Source organism: Labrus mixtus, chromosome 1 (assembly GCF_963584025.1).
Source record: "Labrus mixtus chromosome 1, fLabMix1.1, whole genome shotgun sequence".
NCBI classification, from domain to species: domain Eukaryota; kingdom Metazoa; phylum Chordata; class Actinopteri; order Labriformes; family Labridae; genus Labrus; species Labrus mixtus.
Genome location: NC_083612.1, coordinates 35,061,722 through 35,083,524, shown reverse-complemented (window position 1 = coordinate 35,083,524; position 21,803 = coordinate 35,061,722). Strand labels below are relative to the sequence as shown.

Genomic DNA, 21,803 nt, shown 5'->3' with positions numbered 1-21,803 from the left:
TGTTCTCTGAAAAAGGAACAAAGAAAATCCGTCATCTGTATCAGTTGTAAGCCTGTAAAAACTTTGACCAATGTCTGCCAAGAGGTACCAATCTAATGAACCAATCAGACGCCTTCCTGTCTTCCTGCTCGTTCTCCCTTGTGTGCACTAGCCCACACTCAGAGTGCGTCACTGATGACAGAGTTTATACTCTGAGTTGATCGTTTTGAGTAGTGAAATAGTTAATAATGTTTTCTACACCATGCAAGCGATGAGCTGAGCTACACTTCTGGAGGCACGGCGCTCGTGCATGTAAGTGAGGGGGCGTGGCTTATGATGGCGCACAGAGGGGAGGGGGTGGGTGCAGACGCAGCACTGAGGGAATGCTACTTTCAAAATCATGCTAGTTTTCAAAAATTACCAACCCTGCCTTTATGTGATTTGTGGTTCAGTAGAAGGATGATCTTATATAGAATATGATTTATTGTTGAAGATTGAACTAACCAGCTATATAGTGACAATGAGCACAACCTCAAACAACTATCGCTTCAGAAACTAGTAAAAAAAATCATTTCTACACAATATTAATGATAACAATGCAACAACTGTAAAGTGTAAAAAAGTTTACCAAAGTAATAATAACATGTTTGAACTAAACATGAAAATCAGCTTTATGAAATTAAGAAACAAATTTGATTCATACTCATCAGGCTCTAACTGAATATAATCAGACTATTTAAACATTCCCACTGCTCCTTTTGGAATTGATTTATCCTTTTCATTCAAGATTTTGATATTTTATGTTTATAAGTAGTTAAATGAGGGAGGTAAACTTATGTAAACACATACATTTTACCGTTGCTAAGCCAACCAGAAACCCTTTTTAAGTGTCTCGGTTGTTCCTGCTGCTGTTTAGTTACTTTAACATTGAAAACCTATTTAGTGACTCAAAAGTAGCCTGAAATACTTTTAAAGTATCACACTTACTTAATTGTTTGACTGTAGACGCAGGTGACAGTACTAAACTCAACAAACATAAAGGAGTTATGTAGTTATGGAGATGTCTGTGGGTGTTTCTGCCAACTAATGCCACACTTTTATGCTCACTGTTAGGTTTATAGAAACGTTTTGACTTGGTATCCTTGCTGGCCTCAGGCACTACTTCATTATGAAGTAGTGGCAAAAGAGGGAGAGAGTGGGTAAGAAGGGATTTTAGTAGTACAAACTATGCATAATTGACTGCTTTAATTAAGTTATCCCAATTCATAAATTGTTAAGTTGAGAAAATGAATTCACTCACATGTGCACATTATTAATTGTGAGCATTTTTTGCTCCACAATCTTTTTTGCTCCTCCAACAACATAGCAGACTAATTACAGACTAAAACATGTAAATATAGGCCTGAAAATTGGTACAGTTAAAGTTAATAATTTTCCAATGTTCAAATTAATCTAACCTGTATCTCTTCTCCTGGTTTCTTATAACATAAAATCCTTGTTATATGCCAAGTACTCATGCAACTACTTTTTAATGACTCATGGTGAGGACATTTTACTTATAGTAGCGACTTGTAATATTGGGTGGCTTGTTTTAAATTGTTCATGACCATGTTGCTTGTAGTGAATAAATGTTTATATTTGCGATAAGTCATGATTGACTCTTAAACTAGAACCACTAGAGCAACTGTTAGAGGTGACTGTGAGGTTCCCCTTAAACAATCCACGTTAATTTAAGCCTTGAAAAGACAAAGATAAAAATAAAATATCTGAACAAAATATAACAACAAAGTGCAATCCTACTATCTAATTCTGAAATATATATTAATGGAAATTCATAATGTAAGTAGAGGATCACCTACCAGGCTGATAAGTTTTTCCACTGGCAGTGCACACACATATTGTTGTTGTAAAAGGTGATGTCGTTGAAACCACTGTAGTGGATGCCAGAGTTGTGAAAACAGTTGTGCTACCCGACACAGTTGGTGTTGTTGAACTGAAAGTTGAAGCTGATGTTGCTGTAGTTACTGTTGAAGCAACAGTAGTTGCGTTTACTTGAGGTTGTGTAATAACTGTTGTTTTTTCTGGTGTATTTGTGACTACACCAGTAGATGTGGTTTCCTTGGTTGTTTGGGTTATTGTAGATATGGTTGATGTTCCATTTGTTGTTGTAATGGTTGTTGTAGCTGGTGAGGTTGTTATAGTTGTCATTGTTGTAGAAGGAGGGGGAGGGGGAAGGGTTGTGACTTCTGTGGTTGTTGTGGTTGGGGAAGTTGTTGTTGCTGTTGTAGTAGTAGAAGGAGGGGGAGGGGTTATAAAATGATTGTTCTTAGTTTATTGATGCATTGAAAGCAAGTAACTGGTAATACTGAGTAGCTTTCTTTACCTGAAGTTGTAGTTTCAGTGATGAATGTAAAGGGGCTTGATGTTGGGCCTGTTGTTGTGGTAGTTATGCACAAGTATGAGGTCCTGTCTATTGTCCCATTGGCTCCACACACAGCTCTCATGCAGCCTCCTATCCCATCGTTGGTGTTGTAGATTACATCCCCATAGTTGTAGTGTTGTCCATTAAGATAGCATTTACAATCTGCAGATTGAGAGTATAATTTTCCAATTTCTTCAATTTTGCAATGCTGTCTATTTATTCATTACAATACGTGTCAGTGTTCGTGTTTGTGTATATGAATTTTGAAGAGACAAAAGAGAGAGAGAGAGAGAGAGCTAGAGAGAGAGAGAGAGGAGAGAGAGAAAAAGAGAAAATATCTAGCATAAATTAATGAATCGATCAACAAATACACACTTTCTGTATGTGTACTTACGGCTCATATTGTAGCTGCACTCTATTCCGTTGCTTGTACAGGGACTTTGAAAGACAATAAATTATACATAGTTATTATCCAATATCTTTAAATTGTTTTCTTTAAATTACACCAAAATCAAAAAACATTATATCTTAATTGGAAACAGATAAGCCTAAGCATTCTTACAAATCAAAGACTAAAACACAGCAGAGGTGACAATAAAATCAACTCAAAGTATTCAGAGATCGACTTTTTCCCTGTGGGACTCCACAGGGTAAGAAATATGCAATAGATATCCTCAGGATAGAGATGCTAATTGATATATTTTTTCAACCCATAGAATCCTATCATTTCTTAATCTGTTTATATGAATTTCTCTGGATTTCCAGGATTGAGAGTTGAAGGATATCTTTCCTACAGTATATTAGAGGCTTTAATGTGCAACAGTATACAACTTATACTTAATATTTTAAAGACCCAATACCTCACACACACATTGTAGCTAGTTCTGATTCCTCCTGGAGCCAGTTTCAGAAGGGTTCAACAAACTCTGAGTCTTACCCTGAGCTCTGAGTTGATTTACCCTCAGGTGGTAGACTCAGAGTTTTCGGTTCCAGAACAGCGTTATTTGATTTTGTTCAGTTTTCTTTCAATAGGTTCAGTTGTAGTTCAGCTTGTGCATCACCACTACAAAACATGGTACAAAAAAACATTAATGGAGTCCCAATACTACGACTGGCAACAGGTGACAAAAAGAGGTGCTTATATTTTCTCAAACTGGAAATCCTCATGCGTATGAGGTATGTGTATGAATATGTTTTTAGTAGGAATAGAAAGTAACACAGCTGCAGCTGCAAAGAAGAGAGACCTAAATAATATTTTCATTTAGGCCTAGGTGCAATCTAGTGGGGGAATTTTTTTTTGACTGTAGCCATTGACAATGAAATAAAAGAATAAAGTTCAAAGTAGACTTATACGTTAATCATATTTGACATACCAAAAAAAGTAAACATTACTTTAGTGGTTATTTCAACATGGACATGCTTTTTGAGGTAAATTGTGATAATTATTGAAACAATATGAAAACTGTTTATTTAGTAAAGAGAGTTTAGGGTAAGTAAAGAGGATGTGACTCATTTATCTTTGTTTGACTGCTCTGGGTGCTGGTGATGTGAGACTGGATAAGATTATGCATTACAGTATGTAGAGAAACGATAACGCTCATATGTCATCCAAAAATGATCTACTGGATATCTATTAATCCTCTCCTGACGTAATGTAGGACGAGTAATGCAGCACCCTTCAGAAAAGGGCTCCTGGGCAAAAGGACATGCCTTGTTTGACAAAATCAAAAATGTATTTTTTTAAGTTGCTTGTCCTTACAGACTGTGTAAAACAACCTGGAACCATATTCACAATGCTTCCTAAGTACAAAGAGTTGCTCCTAGTAACAAAATCCTAAGAAAATACTTCACATGCTGCTATATCTATCAGCATGTGAAGAGGCTGCTGCACAAGTGGACATGTGATTTCAAACATTTTGTAGGCTTATACTTTTAAAGTACAACTTTGAAATGACCACACAGATGGTTATTTCATAGTGTTCATAATTACAAAATGTCTGACTAGATTCTGTGATTGACTTTTTTTCTAAAAATTTTCTAACCAATCACAGCTTCTGAAAAAATGTGTCATACCTAGCAACTGGGTCAACCACACCTCTTCACTAATATATAAAAGTTACTGGCCCTTCCAAAAAGCCACAGTTCAGTATGGAGTGCAGATTTTTCAGTAGGTGATTTCAGTCGACTGAACCCTTGTGGTCATTCAGGCATTGGGTGTGGGCATGAACATTTCAGCATGGATACTAACTTCCGGGTTTTGTGCAGTATGGTTTGGAAGCATAATTTCAGGAAATGAGTTGTATTTTAACTAGGGCTGGGCAACGATTAAAAGTTTTAATCGTGTTAATCGCATGAGTTCCTGTGATTAATCGCGATTAATTGCCTTGTTATATGCAAAATCCAATAATGAATTAAAAAGTAGTGTATAGTGCACTTTTATTGTAAATGTACTTCTCAACTTAAACAATGTAATCAAAGCAAATAAATACAAAACTAAAGCTTATTGCATTCGTTGCAGTCTGGACGCAGAGTGGTGTGGGTCTGCTCTCTGACTGACAGCCTGTGAGTGCTTTAGGAAGGGGGAGGGGCTCACGGCAGCCCCCGCTGCTCGTTGAGGACAGTAACTGCAGAGCAATACGTGCTTTCACGTCAGTTTCTTACACCAAAAAAGTCTCCAATAACACCAGAAAAAGTCGCTAGATTTGTCGCTAGTAGCTGTTGACAAAAACAGTCGCCAAGGGGGTTTGGAAAGTCGCCAGATTTAGCGAGAAAGTCGCCAAGTTGGCAACATTGTTTCTCCTCTTTCCTGTGAGCGCCGCAGCAGACATGCGCAGCAGTAAGCAACATACTCGGCTCGCTCACGATGGAATTCTACAAAATAAAAGCCAGTGAGCAACAGACTTTTACAATAAGAAAATAAATAATAAAAACTGCGTTAATGCGAGATAAAATAATTGTCGGCGATAATTAATTAATGAGTTAACGCGAAAATAACGCGTTAACGTGCCCAGCCACACCCACAATGCTGTGCGAAATAAAATGTAAAACTTCACTTCACGTGCGCCTCCAAATCAAACCAAACGAGGATGGGGGAAAAAATAAAAAAGACAATGGATGCGGCCAGTTTGGGTAACGTGCCTTTCAAATGTTAAGTTCTTAAATTGTTTACTTGCAATGTTTAGTTTTTTATTATTTCTGAGCCATCGTGCATTACACAGGCGGGCTAATGATGCCACTTCCATACTGAATTATTCAGTCGGAAGCACCCAATGTCTCTTCCTTACTCAGAGTTGCTCTGAGAATGATCCTAAATCACTACTAGGCTAAACATCCTTGCTAGGATTTTCTAAGCTAAGTTAGGAGCTCTTTGAGAGGATTCTCAGAATGTTTGTGAAGTCAAACGGTGAATCTTCCCTAGCGCGTGATACAGACTGAATGAATGAATGAGGAAATCAAAACTAAGTTTCTGGCTCTGTAAGAGGGAGTAGACAGAGAGAAACTCTGTTTTAATTACCATAGTAACTGACAAAGAGCTTATGTTACCTCTCTTTCTGGAACGTAGAAACCTAGACCTTTTTTGGAACGGGCCTCTGTTTCTTCAAAGAAACCAACAGTTCTGAAGTCACCTATCCTATTATTGGACCTCCAGGGAAACTCTTAATAACACTAAAAAGGGAAAGGGGATGCCCTTGGAATTTGTCTAGCCTTATTCTTTTTGAAAGTTTTCAGTCATCACTGGCAATGATTTTTCAAAAGTTGCTTTTCCATTTCTCTCAAAGAAAAGTTCACTGAGGTGCATGTCCAAATGGTGTACTGTATACATCAAAGCTCACTGTAACAACATTCATTTGAAAATTAATTCTATGAAAGAGACATACCAAGTATAGCAGTTTCTTCCTGGAGCTTCATCTCCGACGTTGTAATGGTTGCCCATGTCATCAAAGCAACCACATTGGCTCCATGCAACGCATTTCATGGAATCTTCATCAAAGTATGGATGGGTATGGGGACACTGTGGATAGCAGCCTACAAAACAATTATTGGGTCTTAAGAAGCCTCAGCACAAATACATTTACATTCAGAGCACACCAGAGTTCATCTCTTTTTCAACTCATCTACAAACACGTTTACATTCATCCAAGCAATGCACTCACAACAGTGTTAATTGTGTAAGCTTATTTATATTGTGTCAAACTTTAAAAGTACATAGCCAACAAAATGTTTGAGCAGCCTCCGCACATCCTGAAAGTTACAACAAACAGCATGTGATGAGCCTTTAATCACTGATTAGATGTACCTGTGGAGTGAACCACATTTAGAGGGACTCAGCATGCATGCCTCACTTTGTACTGAAAAAAGTCCAAGATGGACTGAAATGTCTCCAAATATATATTTTTCATGATTAAATAAGAATATTCTTTATTCAGCATGTGAAGAACATGTATCTACTTTATCCTCTGTTTGAGAAACTCTTGAGCCCCTTTAAAGCCCCCTTCACCACTCCTACCTGTTGTTCACTTTAGGAGCGCTCTTAAGAGCTAGGACACTTTGTGAATAACTTTTATCTTTCCCAAGATGTAGTCTTAACTTTAAAGGGAAATTTTTAGAAAATGTCATGATTTTAAGATATATTTTTTTTTAATTCATCACTCTTTGTACTTAAGAAGTTTTATGAAGACAGCCTCATATCTTTCATGTCTGTCTTTGTTCTGCTTGCTTCATGGGTTAGATGCACTGCTATAGAACAAACTTTCAGGCATGCACATTAATCAAAAATAAAACAGCGCCAGAAAAAGGGGGGACCGCCATAAAATGCCATTTAACATGTTTTCTTGTTAAGAACAAGACATGCTATTATTCTATCTAATCATGTACCTTCCAAGGAATTGGTGAGGTTGGTACAGATTCCTGATGGGTTCCTACATGTCTTCATGCAGGGAGCTCCACAAGGCTTGTAATGCCACTCACAGCCATCAGGAGCATTGTAGTAGTCACAGAATAGGGCTGCAAGAGATCAAAACAAGTATGTCGGTGTTCTTGTTCTCAAAAGTTTGCCATGTAATATGAGTCATACTCATATAAAACTTTTATTGAGAGTTATGGAGGATGATTTTAACTCACGGCATATTTTGGGAGTTCTCCAACTCACACAGACCCCGGCTTCATTACAGGCTTTGGCATAGGCAGCCACAGCAGTGCAGAAACACTCACAGTCCCCACCGGTGTCACAAGCACAAGAGTCGCTTACACAAGAGTCACTGTAAGGACTGGGATCAACCTTGAACATACAAATGTGTGTTTTAGCAGCATATTATAGACAGAGGCTAACATTAATGTAACCCTGTACTTGGTAGTCCAGGCATTGTAGTACTAATCACCCAGGCTGTTCCCGTGGCGCTAACAGTAGAGACTTTAGGCCTCGTTCACCTTCTGTTTATGAGTTTCCTCTTAAAACCCACTGACAGAATTTTCAAGCAGATTCTGACGTGTAAAATGTTTTACTTTTCTGGAATTTGTTCTTTACGACGGAGGATTAGGGCCACGTAAAAAAAATAATAATGATAATTTACGAGATTAAATTCTAAATTTCCGAGAATTAAATCGTACATTTACAAGATTAAATCGTAAATTTACGAGTTTAATCTAGTAAATTAACGAGTTCGAGACCCGCCTGCACAAAAATTATGAAAGTAGAACATTACGAGTTTAATCTCGTAAATTTACGACATTTATCTTGAAATTAAAAAAAATAATAATAATTAACGCGACCCTAATCCTCCGTCGTAGTTCTTAGCTAAGAAGAAAGTCTACAAACACCGGAGGGAACTGTTTAGCAAATGTAATTGCTCCTATGCCAGGGCAAAATTATTTATTATTTCATTAATATATATTTAAGCAAATAAAAACCATCCAGTTGTTTTGGTCACACTGGTTCCTTTGGAATCATCTTATGTCATGCTAAAAGAGGGCAGTAAGTACCATCATGCACACTATCACCATAATTACCTGTGAATGGCATTTCTCAAAGGTGACACTGTAGATGATGCTACATTGTTTCTTGGCCCAGGATGCCCGGTACATGTTAGAGGAACAGGGATCAGGGATCACTTGGGCATTTGGGCAACTCGATGAAGCCTTCCAACTGTTACCAAATTCAACCACCTCTGCCACCAGGTCCCCAGAGGGGGTGATTACGTCGTTTTGACTGTCGCCGTCATAGTTTCCACATAGACCACAGATACGACGCTAAGAGGGATGAGTACAAAGACAGAGAAGACTTTCAGAAAACTGCTGTAAATAGAGAAAGATACCTGTTGTTTGTCAGTGACATATTCTTTACCCCGTAAGTAGACGTTTGCCACTGTCTTTACGCAACCTAAGGCAATAATCCTCCGTGTTACTTTCATCTCTGACTTGTCTTTAAAGGCATATTTTGCCAAAGAGCAGCTGGCTACAAACATATGGATATATTGGACTCACAGTAACTACAATTGGATCTTCTGTTTCTGAGCTTTGAATATTGATTCTTCTTTTTTCTTTTTCATTTCAGGCCATGACAAAATCCCATATCAGATGACATGAGTCCTTACATGAATTTAACCAAGGTTTGTCAGTATTCTTCATTAAATATAATAGCCAAATACTTTATGGTTGCAAAGTAACTGTGTAAAATCATGTAAGCAACTTAACAGGAGAACAGAGAAAGAACCCCATCTGTGGTCTTACAACAAAGCAAAGTCCCTCATTTTTACCTGAAACTGCCCATAGATCCTGTTTGTGCATGTGTGTATGTCGGGCCCATGTGTGTGAGTTTCTCAATGACATAGAGCTAACCCACATTTCTCCTTGGGGTTAATGCATAGATAAAAATAAAAATATATGTGAATGGTGACACACAGACTTGAATATTTACCTGGAACGTTGGTCCGATTTTAATGAAAAGACTGATCCGCTGGTCCCACATGAGCACAAGTCCTAACTCCAAGGTCACCACTATGTAAAGACCCCTCTTTTGTACCTGGACAGGAAACACGTTGCTGCTTCCCTTAATCACATGGAAGTTCCCGTCTTTAAGATGGAATTCATTTTCCTGTGGGTATTAACATCAGATGAACATTAACTTTACGCTGCACCAGTTAAGGCTGCATTTCATTTGAACTGTGGTAACATTATCCATCCATGTAATGTTGCAATTAAACTAAAGTGTCAGTGTTTAGATGGAGGACTGTAACTTGTCCCAAAACAGTACCATATTGATGACTTATCACAGACTTATTGGTCATTCATTAGGAAAGCTTAGTGAACACTATATGGCTGTGTTTACCCCCAGGTAGATTCTGATGATCTTGGAGCAGGAGGTTCCCAAGCTACCGCATTCAACACTCTCAATGATGATCTGGAAACTTCCTTTTTGCTGATCCCCGCTGCAGGAGTCCTAAGTAAGGCACAGACATAGGAGCCATGAATAAAAACATATTTTTGTTATATTCATTACATGTCAAATTAAATCAATACCTCGTTAAAATGTTTTTCCATTTACCTTTTACATTATGACCTACACTAAATATGAATTCTAATTCTGAGTCTCACTCTAATTTCTCTAATTATAAACTCCACATTGTTTGAACTATTTGTTCTCAATTTAAATATGGCCTTGTTCAGAATCAAGTCAATCGATTGTTTTTTTCCTTTATTTTGTGTTAATAAACATTAAATTAGATAATGTTTACCATAATGATATTATTCAAACTAACTGGGTGTAAGTTGACACATTTGAACCCTCCCTTGATTACATTAATTAAACTGATGTTGTTTTGCAAATTTCCCTGACTTTAATCTGAAGAATACTTAACAAATGTTATGATAGTCGGATTTAATTAGAATGGCATCTGACAAAACACACAGTAGAGACAATTTAATCAAGCTGTACTTCAGTGTAAATGGTAAATGGACTTGAGCTTGTATATTTCTTTTCTCGCCTTCTGACTACTCAGAGCTTTTACACTGCATGTCACACCTACACATTCACACACTGATGGTAGAGGCTGCTGAGTAAAGTGACCATCAGAAGTAACTCATCCATTCATACACATTCACACACTGATGGTAGAGGCTGCTGAGTAAAGTGACCATCAGAAGTAAATAATCCCATTCATACGCCGCTGATGAAGCAGAAGGAGCAACTTGGGGCTGTCATGACTATTCATGGACATAATGTTTACTAAACTTTTGTGTCTATCTTCCCATAATGTCATGTTGTAATGTCCAATAATTTCCCCTTACTGAAAGTGATAGCTGTAGTCATACATTTTTTTTACAATGGGCCCCGGAGTCATTTTGTATTTCAAAGCGGGCCGCGGCAGTCTTAAGTTTGGGAAAGGCTGCCCTACTCTATTCTGAGGTTGCAGAGACCACCACTACTGCGCAGGATTCAGAGAACTGGAAGCAAAGCAGGTTTTAATCCAGTGCTAATATTTGAAAGTTCCTTCACTGTTTGGTGTTCACACTCCTAAATTAAGCTACTGTAATGCTAAAGTAACATTTGCAAGGCCCCAGACACTCATCCAACATGTGAGTACAACACATACTGTACTAGCATTAAAACTATCACCCGTGTGACACTTTACCTGTAGGAGAGTGTATTCACACTGTCCATTGAAGTCAAACTTCTTATCATCAAATGTGCTGAAGTGCCCGTTGCCATACATTCCACAAACAGCATCACACACTTTAGTTGTACAGTTGAACTTCCCTTTTTTGCAGGTACTGAGGAGACAAACAGCAACACACAATCAATCGTGGGTTCAAGTGTGGACTCTTCAGAGAAGTACATGCCGGTCTGTACTTCAAAAACCATCAATATTACCATAGACTGAGAGCTTGACTATCTTAGAGGGAAGTTTGCAAGTTAGCTAGCAAACTCTACATGGTGAACATCATCTCACAAAAACTCAAATTGCGTCATATTCTGGTGAGACTTTATATTACCGATTTGAATGTAAAATAAATACATATTATTTTAGGAGTAAGAATATTGCTCAAGCTACTGGTGTGTATGTAAGGCCTTGTACAAACCAGATGTTGCAGTCCTCAGTCAGTGTTTGTCCAACATGGTAGGTTTGTCCATTGTGCATACATGGACAATTATTCTCATTGACACAGCCCCCTACTCCGTCTGACACCAGGCCTTTAGGACACATGCAGCCTGATGAACAGCCTGTTTTCACCTGTAGCAAAGGAAAGTAAAGAGTGTTTCAGATAAACAGTGCTTGTAGGTTTTCTGTGAGAATGCAGGAGGCCATGTGGCACTTACACAAGGGTTGTCCAGATTGTTGCAGCTCTGCTCACACTCAGTCCCGCTAGCCCCAGGTTCAGCATTGACACAGTCAAAGTAAACCATGGGGGGAATGCATGTTTGTGAGCCTGTGTTGTAAGAAACAAATCCATTAGAAAGCTAATTGTGTTCAGAGGGTCCAACCTTTTGGTTATCAAGGTAACTTCAGGGTTAACTTTGGGTTTGAAAGTGGCTCACTTCTTACTAGGGCTACCCTAAGTGTTTTACCTGTCAAAAACACCACCTTGTAACCAATCAGTGATCTTGATCACAGAGCTCTGTGTAACAAAAAAATACACTTACGGGTCCCAAGAGTCAAACAAAAATGACATCAACAATCCTATGATTTTGCATAAGTTTGGATCTCAAAGAGTTAAAGTACTTAATACATATCAGACCTCTACATGAACTGTCTAAACAGCACTAAAGGAAATTCAATGGTTAAGCACAAAAGCTGTCAAAACATTTTGGTGATAAGGATTAAATATATTTAGGTATTTCTGATTTTTGACTATACGGAGACCTACTTTGTTCTCCTTGGCAGCTGAGAGCTCCATTTCTGCAGAAACTGTGAGAGCAGGTAAAAGTGACACAGAATCAGTGATAATGTTGACATCAAGCATCACTCTTTGTCTTTCGATGAGAAAAAAAAATCAACTGTACAGTAAGTTCTTTGTGTGTGGTCATGTCATTGTGTAACCTTGTGTTCTAAAATCACAACTAGATAGATACATTGTTTCTGTTACAACCTTCCTCATATTACTTTTTATTGTCGACCTAAAGATATTCGGTAGCCACTAAATCAATTGCTGAGCCTCACATCTCAGGATTTGAATCTCAAACAAAATTGCACTTTGACTTTGCAGTAGCCTACACAGATTTGCTGTAAGATGCAATTTGTACTGTGCTGTGTTTGTATGGAGGGCTGAGGGGACTTTTTTTTTTACTTTCACTCAAACAAAACATTACTGGAACTGAATGCTGTCTCCCCTGAAAACAGGCAACAAGAGCTGCTAATCATGTTAAAATACTATTCTCCTCCACATCCTAAAAACCCCAGCTCCAGGCTGTTCTTCATACACACTGACACTTTACACTGTTACATTATTCTATATTCTATATTTAGTATATTCAAATATTTCTTTTTTTAATTTTACATTATATTTCTATTTTACTGTATATATGTGTATTAGTAATTTGAGTGTTTATTGCATGGCCTTGCGGAACAGTCTTTACATTTCACTGCACATCTGTATGAGCATGTGACAAATAAAAATCTTCAATCTTCAATCTTGAATCTTCAATCATACAGTATCTGGTGTTTCCCAATATGCCAAGTAGGGATGTAGCGGTTAACCTGTTACAGCATTAACTACATTTTAAAATGTCACAGTCGATTACTCATAAAGAGCTTAAGAGGGCGCTGTCAAAAGCGAAGTGGTTTGAAGTATGTCTGACTAACTTGTTGCTGTTGAAGAGGCACACAAACTGGAAGCAAAGAGGTTGGATTAAGCTGCTTGATTATACATAGGTGTGTTTTGGACGTAACATGAATAAAGAGTGTCAGCTCTCATTCATTATACCCCTTTTCCACCTTTTTAAACTGTAGTTATTATAACCACCTCTCTAACTCTCCCTGCATGTTGCTGCTTATTTTTGTGAATTAGACCTCCTTTTTTTTTTTTCATTTTTAACAAACGGGCTCTTTTTCAAAGAAGCAGGTGAGTTAGCACCAAAATACATTTATGATGCCTAAATGTAAGACCCCTTTCCTTTCATTTATTTCTGTGTGCTGAGTAAATTGTACTGCTCACTTTTAACTTAACAGTAGTGTGGTTGTTGCTTCTCCTCTTACACGCCCAACCCTTGATATCACTCCTCTTTGTATTTACCATTTGATGCCATTCTTGGTCACAGTTGTTCCAGCAGGATAAACGTCGTCTTTATAAAAGCAGGAACAGTCTTTCTTGAGCACACATTCTCCCTTTTCGTTCATGTAGAACCCCTCAGCACAGCCGCAGCCGTCCACTGTGGTGAAGCTGGCCTGGCAGGAGTAGTCAGGTTGACTGAGGGACTGGCAGGTGCGTTGGCAGCTTGTCATGTTGTAAAGGTAGGTTGTTGTTGCCGGACATATGCTGTATTGACCTGGTGGAGGGAAAACAAGGTTTAGCACCTGAGTTAAGGACATGAGTCAGCTATGATTCATCTTCTTCTTAGTGTTTTCTTTTCTTACAGCACAAACAGAAAAAAGAGCTCAGAAAACTAACCATGCCTCTGATTCTGGAAATAGAAATCTAAAGCTCACATTATGATCTGTTTCTTGTTTAGAATCAAAGTCATGACCCCCCTTATTAGGGCATATCAGCCAGGAGAAAACGTTTGTGGTCTGGTTTTTGCAAAAAGGGTTTACATAGGGCACCTGGCTGATTACAGTGGTACATGTGTAAACAATATTATATGTACTGTAATTGGGTTTTCCAACATTAAGCTCACATCATTATTGTTGTTAAGTGCAACATTAAACTAATCAATAAATGATTTGGAGTAAAACAAAACAAAAAACAGTATGCTGTTTAGCAGCGTTCAGTTTCTATGCTCCTTATATCTGGAACAAACTCCCAGAAAACTGCAGGTCTGCTGAAACTCTCAGCTCTTTTAAATCCAGGTTGAAGACTCACCTGTTTACAGCTGCCTTTCATTAAACAGCTTTAATAAGATTTTAAACTTTAACTCTGCACTGTAACTTTGAACTCTTTTTATATTTTTACTTTATTTATTTCAATTAATTTCATTTGAATTATTTTTATTTGAACATATGTTCAGATTTAATAATTTCAGTGATTTTTAAATGTTCTATTTGAATGTTTCTTTTCTTTCCTCTGTCATGATGTTTTGATGTCTTGGGTGAAGCACTTTGAATTGCCTTGTTGTTGAAATGTGCTATACAAATAAACTTGCCTTGCCTTGCCTATGCTTTTCAAATATAGCACTTATGCGAACAGAATATGGATTTTTCTTCAGTAGGCCCTTTTATGTTGGCTTATACTGTATATGTTTTACTCTTTATGTTTAAGTTTTAAGTTTGTGAATTTCTTCATTAGAACATTCATCCATTCATTATCTATACCGCTTTTACCGTTCCGGGTCGCACACACAAATATAATATTTATATGATGACATTTGATTACTGGAATACTTTTTTTGTTTTTTTGCAAGAAAAAAAAAGTTCTATTTGGCTTTTATTGTTTCTGTAAAACTGTTTAAGAAAAAAAAATACAAATGTAAGTAAAATACAGTGTAATTACTACAGAATAATCTACTCATTGCATCAAAAAAGAAGCTTAAATTAGCTCCAACTATTTCAGTAATCATTCTGAATATGCTGCTGTTTTTGTCTTTTCTATTAAAACAGTAAATATAAAAACGCCCTTGTTGTTCTGCTCACCGCAGGCCTCTTCCCGCCAGCCACTGAGTTGGATTTCTTCTACAGAGCAGGCAACCACGTACGCAGAGAAAACAGAACACATGCAGGCCTCACTGTCTTCACAGTTACAGCTGTCATACATGCACATCTGTAAGGAGACACAGCAGGCATGGACATGTCATCAAGGGAAGGAGTTGTTCAGTTCATCTGTTAGTACAGCCCCTTTGTACACACTCACTTTGTTGTATTTGGAAGGGTCAACGATGTGGTGGCATGGTGCAAACACTCCTTTGGGATCCAATAGTTTGGAGCACCAGAACATTGCAAAAGTTCCTGTGATCAATAGAATAGAATAGGATAGAATAGAATTACTTTATTGATCCCAAACAAATAATATCATAATAATAAATAAGCACTAAAAATATAAAAACTAAGAATGAGAATATATACAACCAGGATTTAACTAAACATTACTTCTAGTCTTAAATATGAAAAGACATATTTTGCTGGGGGTAGATGTAAATGTTATAATTGAACAGTATTGACATGGGGAGCTGTCCAGAGATGTGCAATCAGTGATACATCAGTTAAAGTGCATGAGTGTAGACATATTATCAGTAGAAACTATTCAATATAACGGCGAGTAGACAGACAAATGAAGTGAACATGAGTGCAGAGATAATTTGTAAATTTAACATGTGCAGAACAGATTACAGTATGGAGAGACAGATATTATCATGATGACAGTTCAGTTAAGTGAAGAACAGAAGCGAGGTGGTTACAGAACAGAAATGCATGGTGAACTCTGTGGTGTGTTTGAGATGATATGACGAGACAGTTATAGGAGAGATAAAGCGGTTACCCTTGTTGATGCCAATGTCACAGGGATTCCCAAGGTGCTGAGTTATATCGCGACAGAAGGCTGTCTGTTTCCACTGATTGACGAATCCTACGGCGGTGCTCTCTACCAGACCAGATTGCACACCGAAGTCATCTTTCTCTTTGTTGTTGAAGTTCCCACACAAACCTGTTTCAACCAGATGTCACACATGTTTTACTGTATTTGTTTTTGTTTTTTAAAGACCAGTATTTAAAGAAGAGCTTCAGGTTACATTTTGGAATCCATATTTTCTACAGACAATAATGTGGAGGCCTACCAGAAAGGGATCCTTGAAGTGAATAATCTGCCTTGAGAAAGACTTGCATCCTTGGGGTCAGCTGGACCGCAATCTCGATGCCGACCTTGGTCTTGACGAAGATATAGAAGGATGACGGCTTAGATACTATGAGGTCCGCTAGAAGTGTCAGAAGACATTGAAAAGCTCAGCGTCACATCTTTACAACTTGAAGTATACACACTGCTGTTAGAGTGTAACATTTCTAAAATGTAACTTTAAATATTCCACATTTTTATGCACATTAATGTTCAGTTGCAGAAACTCTGTATAAGTTCTGTCTTAAGTTTGGGTGTAGAGTCCAAATTAAATCCTACATTTAAACTAGTTTGATTGTTACCTACAAAACTGTTACATTCAGGTAAAAAAACAAGGAACTGGACCCAAGTGCAGAAGCTAACAAAAATGATTTATTTAAAATAAAGATCAAAAGTCCACAACAAAAACTTATGTCAAAATCCAACAAGAGAAAACAAGGAGACACTGGTAAACTGACGGCCGACATAGACTGACAACTATGACAAATACATGTAAGACTGAAGACACTGTTAAACATCAAGACACACTAGAACAGAGAGGGACACAAGGATTTGAAATTAGAAAATAACACAGGAAACATTGAAGACTAAACTAGGAAACACACAAGGGAAAAACCAGCAACACTAGGGAAGAACAGGAGAAATCAAAACATGGAAACCCAAATGCCAAAACACAAAACCAAACAAGACCAAATCATGACAAAAACAGGCACTTCAGGAATACTGACATACTTAGATTTGGAACATTTGTCAAATCAAAAGTATCGACTGGAGTAATCACAAATCTATTTATACCTATTTTTAATCAAGACCCAACATTAGGTAAAGTTAGTGGTCAGGTTTCAAAATATTTGTGTTCCCTTTCATCTAACAGATAAGGAGTGACCCTTGTGATTCTGAGGGTCTTTTTTGAGCTGTTACATACATCAGTTGAAGTTACTCACAATAATACAGTGGGAGCTCTGAATGAATCTGGTTCACTTCAACCCTCCCATATGAATGGATTTTCATCACCTGTCATTTTGTAGAGACACATTTTAGATATGATGAAACATGAGGCATTTCCAAAATGAACTTTTTTTAACCTCAAAACTGTCTCGGCGCACCGTGTTGGCGGTGTTTGCGTTTATTTGATTGTGTGAGGTGAGCCATCAATTACAAACTCTATTCTGTACAGATTATAATGCAATATACAAAATATTCACTTCATCCGTGTGTATCATGGAAAATGTATGTATTGCATATTTGTGTGTAACTTACCAAGTCTTTGCTTTTTAAAGCCAAAGTCACGGCTCTGAGGCAGGTCTCACTGCTCGACGAGCCACACTGTTCCACGTCCACGATCACAATGAACCTGTCTTCCTACCAAACACATTGAAAAAAAATAAACTTCATTACTGAAAGATACATAAATATTTGAGCTAAATAATAATTGGACTGTTAGAAACTGCAAACATAAAGTTTTTTACATATAAACTCCTGAACCTCACAGTGGGAGACACCTTATAACTTATCATTTAGTGGGCCTATTTGCCTACTTGCACATAGTTCTGTATATATATATTTACTTCTCGTTTACTGCACATAGTTATGGTTACATCTGTTTACGTCTGTTAGTCCGATCACTGTCCACTTATATCTCTTCTTTTTACATTTTGTATTTTAAGTTAAGTTTAAGCTTTAAGTTGTATTTAAATTGACACTTTATATTTAGGTTAAAATATTTCGTTTACTTGCACTGTTGTTAATTTACTGCTCTGTGTGCCTTTGAATTGCCCCCCAGGGACAAATAAAGTTTTTTGAATTTGAATTGAATTGAATTGGGTTGGGTGGGGGGCTGGGGTCTTCTGAGGCAAGACGTGACGTAAAAGAACAATGCAGAATTGGCGGACAACGCAACAGAGTCACCTTTACAATGCTGTAATGAGAATATCTGCACTTAAATCAATGCTATGTGTAGGTCGACAGATCTCAATATCAACAAAAGAGCATACAAAAACAGAAAACTTAATGCAGCAGTTCAACTCCATGCATGGAGATCGATGCATACAGTCTATGTTTGTGCACAGGTTTGCATAGAATAAGCATCCCCACCCCCTCCCACTCGACTGAGGTGAATTCTCCTGATAATATCCTGCTGCGTTCTCACATCAGCTCACTCTGACTTTCTCACCCTTCAGGAGTTTTTTGTGTGAACAAGGCTTTAGTCTATGATAACAACACTGCATCATGCCATGTGCGTCATCATCAGCACTGATAGACACAGCTCATGCAGTGGTACACATGGTGTCTGAGGGATGTATAGGCTACACTAGCAGGTTTGTATATGATGTATGATGTGTACTACCTTGACAAGAGTGTAGGAGCAGTCGCCGTGGAACGTGTAGGGTTTTCCATCAAAGGTGTTGATGTGAGATCCTCCAATCACAGAGCAGGTTCCTGGACACTGATCCTCAGTGCACTTCCAACGACCGTACTTACACATGCTGTCAGAACAAGCACACACACACACACACACACACACACACACACACACACACACACACACACACACACACACACACACACACACACACACACACACACACACACATACACACACATGTTTTAGTAAATGACTCCTGATTCTGTGTGTTGGATGGAAGAAAGTTTATTAGGAAGATTAGGTTGGATTTCAAATGCATCCATCCATAGCACAACTTTTATATAGACGTGTTTCAAGCAGACCTGAGACAGTGGAATCTGAGTGTGATTGTGACAATTCCAACAAAAAAAAAAGAGCTATAATTTAATAAGCCATTTGGATTCATCATACACTACCAACATGTACCAGAACCAAGGCCAAACACTACATACTATTACAATTTCATGGTTAAATAGATATCATAAGGATTCTAGACAGAAAGAATAAAAAGGCACGTGCTCAACACACATCATTAAAATGTGCATATTAATCACTCTTAACTCAACAGGCTGTTTGACAAATCTATAGACCGATTCAGTTGACAAGCCACCATTACTGCGGTGGCATTTCCCTTCTACAGTCACAGGTTTGAATGAGAGTTGTCCCAAAAAGGGAGGATTTGTCTACTTTTAAAATAATTGCATACATTACTTTACCTTTTACAATAACGTAAAGGACTTCAGGAAGAACCTACACACACAGCTGAGAGCAGACATATTCACTGTCCATGCAGAGGACGAAGATATTCTTCAGAGGTAGATCGAGGGAAGAATATTATAATTATAAGGATTTTTTTTTTTAAGATTTATTTTTCAATCAATCAATTTTTATTGATGGACTTATCAGGACTACAGCCTCCATACATGGGGCGCACGCTCTTACCACTGTGCCACCAGCGCCCCTATAAGTAGTTTTTGACCTCTCTGAGTGATCTGCAGATGGGTTTTAGTCGACCATCACTAAGAGATTAATGAAATGATCTTGTAGGCTATATAACTTTCTTCTATTAGCGAGTATGTTGTAATCATGTAATCATTACAGACCAGCTGCTTTAGCAAAACAAACATGCTATATGAATGATCTACAGAAATGTATTTCACCATAAAACTAGTCCATGAGGATTAAATGCAGCAGTAGATTAATGAAGCTAACGAACATAATGATGTTATATGAAACAGCATGTCATCATATATTAGGCCTGTGTGTCCACTGGTTGATTTATCTTTATTTCTTCTAATGAAATCAGGTCGTTATTGTAAAAGATGTCTAATATCTGAAATCTAAATAATATTAATATTTCCTGATTAAGGTTCCCTCATCAGCAGCTATCTAAGGTTTTATTAATCTAACTATGAAAGCGGCTGTCGCAGTAAACGGGCAGCAGCTGACTCTGAGATGCCACCGCAGTAATATAAACCGGCTGCAGGAATCGGTCTATACAGATGTGATTTTGTTGTTTTAAAGTTTTCAGGGGGATGAGCTTTTGCATTAAAAACAGGTGCTTGATTGACACACAGGTGCAAAAAAAAAAGAACTGCACACAGAGGGAGAGAGAACGAGACCGCACAAGAATAAATATCGCCTGTAACACTTGTATTATCAGCCTATGTGATTAATGGCTACTTTTGTTATAGACTTTAAAAAACATAACAAGTATGTTATGTCACCCATCGGTTTCTGAAGCTGACCTTTAGAGCCATTTGATGGCGGTCGCTGAAAAAATGTATACTCCCATACGGTGTGTGCTGATAAAGAAGTTAGTGATTCAGATTGAATTCTCTTATTGCACCCGCTGCAAACATGTTTATTACTGTTGTCAAATTGGACATTTTAGAATGAGTGTGTATGTGACTTCAGGGTTTTTTTTTCTGCCAGCCTCAAGTTGACACTCGAGGAACTGCAGTTTTTTTTGCGCTGCCATATTGGCTTAATTTTTCAAGTTTGATGCTTGTTCTTTTTGAAAAGAAAGTTTAAATGGGAAGAAAAGGCTAAAAAGCTTGTCATGGGACTTCACTCATTAAAAAACATTCAGGATAAAAGTTTTGTGTGAAAATGCAGATAGTGTCGTGGTTTAAAAACATATCAAATAAATGATCTGCTCTTTGTGAAAAGCAAGCAGTTATCATAAAATGTGTTTAAGCACAGCTCACAGGCTGAATGATATACACCATCATTGAAAACAATGATATGGGGAGTGATTCTTGTCAGGTTAGGGAGAGGCAAGCTCTCCGGGGGAAAAAAACTGGATATAACCAGATTAATTTTGTTGAGTCTGCATTTGAACTATCGATGGATAAGACATATTTAAAGTTTCCAAAAGGTGCAGTCACCTTTTCCGAATGACATCATGGCATATGCTTGGTTTGGTTTGGTTCACTTTAAAGTGAGTTTAAAGAGAGTATCAGAGAGAGTAACAGTGACAGGGAAGAAATGTGGGGATTAGGGGAAAAAAAAGTTGAGGTTGTGATAAGGGTTAGGGTTAGGGTTATATGATTTAAACTGGAACACAAAGAGATGAATAAGTGATTGAACATTTGATGGAGTAACAAACGTCCTGTATCACAAAGCTTCTTTTTTAAGTTATTAGTTTGTCGGCCATGTTTGCCTTCATTAGACAGCTGAGCTGAAGAAAGAGGGCTGGAGTGATGTGCAACAAAGGGTCGGGTTTGGACTCACACCAGGCTCACTGGGATAATTGTTCAGCACTTAGTCTGATTTGATTTAAAATGATCTTGTTTTTGACGGCTTGATAAAGGTGTCCAGCCTTACCAGGATCTGCAGCTGTGGAAGTAGGACTCTCCCGACATGTAGACCTGGTTATTGTGCACACATGGACACTGATCCACTGCAACACAGCCACTGTTCCCGATGTCATCAAAGATTGTTCCTGAGGACGGAAGGAGACATAATTATCCTTACTGTGATGTTTTATGTATGTATATAGGACATGAACAAGATGCACATGCA

General features: G+C 37.8%; 1 protein-coding gene across 1 annotated transcript in view; it reads right to left on the bottom strand.

Annotated features, from left to right (window-relative positions):
• Window positions 1–1,945: 1,945 nt before the first annotated feature.
• LOC132978950 (mucin-2-like) overlaps window positions 1,946–21,803 on the bottom strand; it is a 32,696-nt gene continuing 12,838 nt past the window's right edge. Inside the window, exons 11-29 of the mRNA XM_061044344.1 lie at window positions 21,606–21,723; window positions 18,720–18,858; window positions 17,683–17,734; window positions 16,317–16,454; window positions 16,022–16,186; window positions 15,398–15,492; window positions 15,181–15,307; window positions 13,628–13,880; window positions 12,263–12,303; window positions 11,715–11,824; window positions 11,477–11,628; window positions 11,029–11,167; window positions 9,726–9,836; window positions 9,315–9,491; window positions 8,408–8,647; window positions 7,523–7,679; window positions 7,277–7,405; window positions 6,280–6,427; window positions 1,946–2,003 (exon numbers count right to left, since the gene is read on the bottom strand). Of these exons, the coding sequence (XP_060900327.1) occupies window positions 1,946–2,003; window positions 6,280–6,427; window positions 7,277–7,405; window positions 7,523–7,679; window positions 8,408–8,647; window positions 9,315–9,491; window positions 9,726–9,836; window positions 11,029–11,167; window positions 11,477–11,628; window positions 11,715–11,824; window positions 12,263–12,303; window positions 13,628–13,880; window positions 15,181–15,307; window positions 15,398–15,492; window positions 16,022–16,186; window positions 16,317–16,454; window positions 17,683–17,734; window positions 18,720–18,858; window positions 21,606–21,723 (2,549 nt within the window). The remainder of the gene's footprint in view (window positions 2,004–6,279; window positions 6,428–7,276; window positions 7,406–7,522; window positions 7,680–8,407; window positions 8,648–9,314; window positions 9,492–9,725; window positions 9,837–11,028; window positions 11,168–11,476; window positions 11,629–11,714; window positions 11,825–12,262; window positions 12,304–13,627; window positions 13,881–15,180; window positions 15,308–15,397; window positions 15,493–16,021; window positions 16,187–16,316; window positions 16,455–17,682; window positions 17,735–18,719; window positions 18,859–21,605; window positions 21,724–21,803) is intronic.